The 8,363-nt window shown below is 27.9% G+C and overlaps 1 protein-coding gene across 1 annotated transcript; it reads left to right on the top strand.

The window, feature by feature from the left end:
- Nucleotides 1–1,015: 1,015 nt before the first annotated feature.
- On the top strand, nt 1,016–7,965 carry LOC145834769 (uncharacterized). Its single transcript, XM_082942280.1, has 7 exons — nt 1,016–1,258; nt 1,921–2,078; nt 4,628–4,720; nt 5,089–5,189; nt 5,677–5,767; nt 6,698–6,915; nt 7,367–7,965. The coding sequence occupies exons 1-7, from the start codon at nt 1,053–1,055 to the stop codon at nt 7,697–7,699; spliced, it is 1,200 nt and encodes a 399-aa protein (XP_082798406.1). The 5' UTR covers nt 1,016–1,052; the 3' UTR covers nt 7,700–7,965.
- The last annotated feature ends 398 nt before the right edge of the window (nt 7,966–8,363 follow it).

Here is an 8,363-nt window from a genome sequence, read left to right as displayed (position 1 = left end):
CAAAACAATATTCCAACTAAGTTAGAACAACACAAAACATTAGGACAAAATGGTACATTTTTTTTACTACACATTAATTTACAAAGTCATTTTTTAGCATGTTTTTAAAGCCAATTTCTTACAGTTTTGATTTTTAAAAATATGATGCAAAGTTTTATTGAAACTTTGTTATATTGACCCTTAGTGAGCCGGTCATTTTCATTTACCGGCCGGATCCCATTAATGTTTAAAAAACAGTCGGGGGCGATCATTTTTACTCTGCGGCCGTATGTTGCTTACCCCTACTCTAAACCTTTGTTAGTTTAGAATTAAATTTTTATTAGGTCATTTTGTTAAAAACTTAGATATTTTTAGAAGTTTAAGATTGATTAATAGTATTTTATTATAGTTAGTTTTTTTCACATAAACTGAGGTTGGTTTGATATAACTCAAGCAGTTTTTGCTCTTTCAGACCTGATATTTTGCCTCAAAAAGTGGCAACCGTGTTATTGTTATTTAAATAAAAGCTGGGTTATACTTATTGAAGTAAATATATTTGCATATCAATTTTACTAACCAATAAGTTTGTTATTTTGATAATAAAACAAACAATACTATTAAATTTTTTTGATTAATTTGTTATAAGTTTTAAAATTACAATATGAAAATGGTATAATAAGTATGCAAATATAATAACAATATCAGCATAACACCTAAAACTTTTTTTTGTTTAAGGTGAATTTTGTTATATTACGTATAAAATAAATACTGTGAGAATTACTTAATAAGTATTCTTTTTTTTAAATATACTTATTTTACAGAAAAACTGTTAATATTAGTATTTATATATTCATTTCTCAGTTTATCCTAATAGAGATTTACATTCTACTACATGTACTAAGGAAGTGATATAATATAAACTAATGTTAAACTTAAAAACTTATTTTATTTCAATAGTAACAACAAGTTTATTTTGATATATTTATTTGTACTCAAACATATGTTTGTCAATTTAAGATACTGTCTATAACTTGAACACAAAATAAATTTTCACTGTCTGTTTGTAAGTAAAAATGGAGGTAAGTCAGCAGCTCTCAGATATGTGGCTAGAAAACTTGAAGGAGCTGATCGGCAGCCAGCGTAGCAAAATAAGCCAGATGAGGGTTGCTTTTGAGCGGGTGAAGAGTGAAAACACCAGCCTGAAGGTCAAGCTCAACGACAGAGAACAGAAAATATACCAGCTCGAAAAGCAGCTTAGAAGTCTGAATGCTGCAGACAAGTTAGTTAAGTAGGAGTCACAGTGTGTTGTGAGATTTTAACAGTTGTTTAATTAGTTTTGAAACCTGTATGATTTTCTTTTGCTTACAAGTTTAATAAAACAGTAGGACAGTTAAAGAATGTTGAAGGCTTGTTTTAAAGAAACATGGTTTGCTGGAACAATCTGGTATAATTTACTACTTCTAAAATTTTATTAGTTTTAATTTTTGTTTTACATGTTTCAAGCTTTTAGTAAAGTTTTCCAGCAAGCAATTATTTTTGAAAAATTTAGTTAATAAATCTCTAATTTTTTCATATTATCCCTGTTGTACTTATCTTACTTAAAACTTTTTTGAGATCGACTTTAAACATCTAAAATTATTTTTTTAACTGTGGTGAAAGGTTGTGACCTATAAAGTGTTTTAGTTTGTTTATTTTTCTTGAAATAAACTCTAAAATAAACATTTCAAATAATCTTAATTCAAAAAAAATATTTTATGATTTACAGAATGATGATGGTTTAACATAGAAGATAAATTACTAAAATCGAACAAGATCAATCATTATAATAATGAGCTGTACATTTTACTCAACTTTTTTATTATAGTGTTTTCTAAATTTTTTTGTGATTTATTTTACTTACTTTTACTTTTGTATTCTAATTGCTACAATGTTCTCACGCAGATCTAGCAATTTACTAACATCAAAAACTAGTTTTGGAGAAATAAATAACTCAGAAGTGTCATTAGATGAGACTCATTTGAGCGGTTCAATAGCATACTATGGTTTATCTGCTTATGACAACACAAGTGGTTTGGAAAATAATGACCTTCCAATTATAAGTAAGTAAACTATTGTATAAAAGGTTTTAGTTTAAAAAAACTGTCAATTTATGGGATTTATAAGAAGTTGTATATAATTAAGTTTTTTAAAGTGTTTTGTTAGAACTAGTAGTTATTTTTTAACAGCTTAAAATATTATTATAATGACTTGAACATGAAAAAAATCTAGTACTTTTAAATAAGTTCAACAACTACAATAACTAAAAGTCTTTTTTTTCAGAAACAATATTTACTGTAAAAGGTTTTTAACTAGGTTTTAAGATACCGCTCAAAAATTAAACCCAAAGTTAGTGCTGTGATCGAAAACTAATGTGTTTGATATTTAAGTTTGACAAAAAAAACAAGTTAGAATTTTATCACACAGTAATTTATACCAGAGTTTTCAAATTGGGCCATTACAGAAATCTAGGGGGCCATGAGCAGTAAAGGGGGCCATGAGGTCGTAATTTAATACTTACACTTTATATTTTGAAGTTGACAATAAAAAGTAAAAAAGAAAAAAAAAGGTCTTAGGTTTTAATTATAGTTTTGAAACTTATACAAGATATTATGAAAAAAAAGGGAAATTAAGGGGGCCACAAGCAGTAAAAGGGAGAGCCATACTTTAAAATTACACTAGATATTCTAGAGTTGATGATGAAGAGCAAAAAAGAGGTCTTAGGTGTTTTCAATGGTAGTTTTTTTGAGAAATATTTTTGGAGGTGACTATAGTTTTTTTAATTTCTTTAAAAGGGGCCGTTAAAAAAAAAAGTTTGGGAAACCCTGTTTAACACCTTTGAAATGTACATGAGCACACTTTTATGCATTGTTTTATTTAAGTGTTTTTTGTTACCTACTTATTACTTATGTTATTCAAAGAAATATTTATTAGCTATAATAAGTTTATTGCGTACTTTTTGCTTTAAAGGTTGCAATCAAAGTTCTCGACTTAAAAAGGAGAATGATTCAATGATAAATTTTTAAAATTTTATTACAATACAATGTTTCACTCGTTTAAAAAAACGAGATCTTCAGTTGTTTAAAATCTGTAGAAATTTATGTGATAACAAGTAGGAAGACATTAGGCTAAACTTGAAATAAAAGAATTTAAAAAGTATAACAAAAAACTGAGTAAAATCTAATTAAAACCTATAGTTTAAAGTTACTAGCATATGATGATTTTAATATTGCTAGGCTAAATTTAGGAAAATGCACGTTACTTAATAATTATACAATCTTAAAACTTAAACAAATAAATAAAAAATATACAATAAAAAATAATTCTACTAACATTTAGTGGCCTTGTGAAATCTGTAGATAACTAACAAAGAAAAACATCTCTTTAACTAAACCTTTAAGTTAAGTTTACTCGTTTAAAAAAAAGTTTGGCTATTGTATTATGATATAATTATATATTGGTTTAAATACTTGTACAAATTAAAATAGATATTTTTTATATTTAAGAAGCACTTTAAGAAGCTTTATTTCAAAACTTAAGAGCGTTTTGATATTAAAAAATATCTATTTTAATTTGTACAAGTATTTAAACCAATATATAATTACGTCATAATACAATAGCCAAACTTTTTTTTAAACGAGTAAACTTAACTTAAAGGTTTAGTTAAAGAGATGTTTTTCTTTGTTAGTTATCTACAGATTTCACAAGGCCACTAAATGTTAGTAGAATTATTTTTTATTGTATATTTTTCATTTATTTGTTTAAGTTTTAAGATCGTATAATTATTAAGTAACGTGCATTTTCCTAAATTTAGCCTAGCAACATTAAAATTGTCATATGCTAGTAACTTTAAACTATAGGTTTTAATTATATTTTACTCAGTTTTTTGTTATACTTTTTAAATTCTTTTATTTCAAGTTTAGCCTAATGTCTTCCTACTTGTTATCACATAAATTTTTACAGATTTTAAACAACTGAAGATCTCGTTTTTTTAAACGAGTGAAACATTGTATTGTAATAAAATTTTAAAAATTTATCATTGAATAATAAGTTTATACTGATTTCGTAAAATATTATGTATTTTGTAGCTTTATGTACAACTTGATGAACTTCTTAGCTGCTAGTCTTTGTACTACTACTACCTCAAAGTAAATTGTTTTCCAAACTTTTTTTATTAAAAAAGTTCCAATTAGTAGTATGGAAATTATTTTATAAGAAATAACCTTACTAAGTTTTAACAAATGATATTTATCTACGACAGGTTTTTCCAGTTTTTTTTCAAAATTTTAAAGAAATTAAAAAGTTATGGCCTTAAAAAAAAGCTATGGCCCCCTCCGACAAGATTTCTCAAAAAACTAACTTTAAATACACCTAAGACCTTTTTTTTGCTGTTCATCATCAACTATAAATACCTACTGTAAGTTTTAATTTATGACCTCATGGCCCCCTGTGACACCTTAACTATTCACGGCCCCCTCCTTTGGCCCCTTTGCTCCTTATGGCTCCCTAAATTTCTGTAATAGCGCACTTTGGTAAACCCTGATCTACAATGTTGTGTATCTAAGTTGTTACTGTAAAATCAAAAAAGTTAACTACTTAAAAATTTATTTAGCTAACTTTTCAAACACTTCAAGCAAAAAACCAATCGAGGACACCATCAAGAATTTTATGGAGTATTCTCTTGATGTTGATGCAATTGAATCGAGTTAGTTTTTTCTGTATTCAATTGTTTTAAACTTAATAAATGTAGAAGCCAATATTTTCCATAGTTTTTTTATTTGGCAGCAACCTTTTTATTAAAAAAAGTGTAGATTTCGCTAAGTTGTTACTAAAAAAAATCAAAAACAGCATCTTCACAAGCTCGCTCCTAAATCTTACATAAACATAATTTATATTTAATTATGACTAATATTAAGTATGACTGTATAATGTTTGGTATTTTAGTTAGCAACTGATCATCAAATAATTAAGATGAATATATTTTACTTATTTTTTTAACCTAATTTTGACCAATTAAACAAGAGAAAAACTCCACACACATCGACTTGTTTAAAACGTACACATTGAAAACAGAAGCCGGCAAGCCTGTGATGAGAAATCGTGAGAAGAACCACAGGTGTGCAATTTGCAACAAGTTCTACACCAACCTGCACGGGTTGAAGCAACACATGAAGGTAGGTTGAAAATAATGTGCTTTTTATGAGAGTGGAGTTGCATGGCTGGCTAAATGTGTTATGCGTTTTTTACTTTCTATTAAGTTAAGTCCAAAAGGCATTAAAATTGATGTGCTTTGTATAAATTTCTAAGCAAGAGTTATTCTATAAATGTATAACTTGTATGTGGTTTTTAGTATTTACTAAGTTCATTTAAAAGTATTAAAATTTATTCAGTTAGAATATAAAAATACTTATACATGTTTATCCATTATCCAGTCATGTAGTTTTTGCACTACTAAAGTTTTTATACGTGTTAAAATGTAAATAGAAAGTTTAGAAGACAGGTGTTTTTTTTTTAAACTAAATTTACTCAGTTTTGTTTTAATATTTGCACAATTAATTTTATAAGTTTTGTTGACTATTTGGTTGAATAGTTATCAAATATTAAAATTAATTGTTGAATTATCGAATTGTATAAATGTTTAAATACCTAAACATACAAAAGATCCACGGAGATGAAGCTGTAGAGTGTGAAATTTGTGGTAAGAAATTTGGAAGGTCTTACAACCTTAGAAGGCATATGATGACCCACACAGGTTACTTGAGATTTGATTGAACATTTTCCTTGGCATAAACTTCTTACGCTTGTTTGCAATGTAAAATTTTACCACTTTAAACAATAAAATAAAGTAATGATTAGATGTATGTAGAATGACAGTAACTTAGTTGTACTGTTTAGAACCTTTTATGTCTTTACTGTTTGGTATGTTGTAGTAAGTTAAATCGGAATGAAACTTGCCGGTTCTTTTATTTTTTGTAAAGACTGATCACTGTACTACAATTGCTTGTTTGTTAAATTTATCCTGAGAATTAAAGAAGTTAATAATGTAAATACTCATACAGTCATTGGAAACTTAAAGCAAAATCTAATTTTTGAAACATTTATAATAACTAACTGTGTGTTATTGACTTCTTTGCAAATATTAAGTTTTTTTAGAGATTTTTCTTTGACTGTATGCTACAAATAGTTTAAATTTTTATATATCAAATTTTTGTAGCCTTTATTTATAATAATTTTAGATTTATATTCAAAACAAAAATTAAATTTCTACAGTAATATAACAAAAAGTTTTCCACATAAGTTTCATCAATCATTTCAAACTCTCTAAAAATATATAATTTTTATATATTACTATTTAAATTGAGTTTACTTACTACATTTTTACCCGATAAGACTAGAGTATTTAAAAAGCTATTAAACAAGTAGAAATAATAAATTAAAAATGAAATAATTAAATTCTTATTTAATATTTATGCTTAGTATTGGTAATCATACTTTGTCTCCAATGTGATTAGACCTCTTTGATTGCTAAACAAAAAGATTAAATTGCTAGTTTTCCACTTAACAAATAAAGTATCATACAAACATATTTTTGCCCAAATAAGACCTATGTATCGGCGCTTCGCCTAAAAACACCGCAAACAGAAACCCGCCAAAATTTTTCGCAAAAACAAAACCCCCGCAGGCGAGAAACCGCACCAGTGCCGCATATGCCTGAAGCAGTTCAGCGGAAAGGGGACGCTGAAGCAGCACATGGCATCGCACAGCGACACGAGGGAGCACAGGTGCCACCTTTGCAGCAAGGTGTACAAGACGAGGGGGGATCTGTCCATACACGTGAGGAAGCACGAGCCTCCCAGGTTCGATTGCCACCTGTGCACAAGGCGGTTCCATCACAAGAAGGTAAACTGTTTATTATGTTCAACATACTAGTAAAAATTAAGCCCAAATTCATGTTATCAAAAAACCTGGGGTCCTTTAATAACATGATATTTGACAATTAATGCAAAAATAACTTGAAAAAGCCAGCCATTGTAAACTATTTTTACGTGTAAAGTAACTAGATTTGGTTAGACATAAAAGAATGATTATAAAGATTAAAAAAAAATTTGTATCAATTATTTTTTTTACATTAAAAAACACATTTAAAATAGATTTACAGTAAGTTTTTAAATTATTTGATACTATTTAAAAGGTTTTTTCAACTTAATTTTATACTAAAAACGGACCAAAAAACTTGTTTTAAAAACCTGGAAGAAATTTACAAAAAATCTTTGACAACCCTGTGTTATAAACAAATGAAATAGATAGGGAAATACACATAAATTTGCAATTAATTTTTTTTTTTTTTAAGGATTTAAACTACCACGTTAAGAAGCACGCGTTGAAGGAAGCCATGGAAAAATCTTCCTGGGAGCCGCAAGACGGATCTCAAGAAGAAGCTCCGATGATCCAGTTGGGCAGTTGCAAAGACGAGAACGTTGGGAATTTCGAAGAAGATCCCGAAAGCGTGAGGTCTTTCGGAGAACGAGCATCATTCGAAGGTGTTTCTGCGGAAAGCGGATTTTTTGGCGGGAAGTCGGCTGAAAATGCGGCAACTGATTTTGAACCCGGTCTGATTGAGTCTGGCGATTTTGAAAAACGTCTCAAGAATAATGCTTACGAAACAGAAGGGGTCGAGCAATAATGTTTTTTTTTTACTTTTATATGCTGCTTTTTCAAATCAAGTTTTTGAACGTCTCCGACACAATTCCGTTTTTTCAAACCGGAGATAATGCATTAACATTATTTTAATCAATCGTAATTGTTCAATTTTCATAGTTAAAATTCTCATTGATTAAACTCCACTAAAGTCTATATACTACTTTTAGAGAAGTATGTTTTATGACTTGATTCTATTTTCGACACTCTTGACACATTCAAAATAAACAATGTCGAAGTTTGCATATAAAAATTTAGAGTTTAAAGCCATGCGTGTTACTAAATTGAAGTAAGCTATTGTAGGTAAACCTACTTAAAAATTTCAAATTTAATGATTTTTTGTTTGCTCTTACAGAGTTTACAAATGTATTTTCTTTTATAAAGCATCTAATTATTTGGCATTAATTTTTACTTAGTTTGTAAACACTCTGCTGACTAGTTATTTTGAAACTTCTACAACTTTTTTATATTTTCAATATCAATATTTTTGTTTGTGTTAAATATAAAACCTTCGTACATTTTGTTTTTATGTAAGTATGATAATTTTTGTGTTATAGTAAATTAATTTTCGCTCTATAATTTACTGATTTCGTTTACTATTTCAGACTCTGTGTTAAAATAATTGATGCTTACAATAACTATATTAAACT

This window comes from Thalia democratica, chromosome 4 (genome assembly GCF_965202585.1).
Source record: "Thalia democratica chromosome 4, ktThaDemo2.hap1.1, whole genome shotgun sequence".
NCBI classification, from domain to species: domain Eukaryota; kingdom Metazoa; phylum Chordata; class Thaliacea; order Salpida; family Salpidae; genus Thalia; species Thalia democratica.
Note: the sequence above shows the minus strand (reverse complement) of the source record. Positions and strands in the feature narration are given on the sequence as shown.

Coding starts and splice junctions, on each gene's coding strand:
- LOC145834769 (XM_082942280.1), top strand. CDS start 1,053: ATGGAGGTAAGTCAGCAGCTCTCAGATATGTGGCTAGAAAACTTGAAG. Junction 1,259..1,920: donor AGTCTGAATGCTGCAGACAA/GTTAGTTAAGTA, acceptor GTTCTCACGCAG/ATCTAGCAATTTACTAACAT. Junction 2,079..4,627: donor TAATGACCTTCCAATTATAA/GTAAGTAAACTA, acceptor AAATTTATTTAG/CTAACTTTTCAAACACTTCA.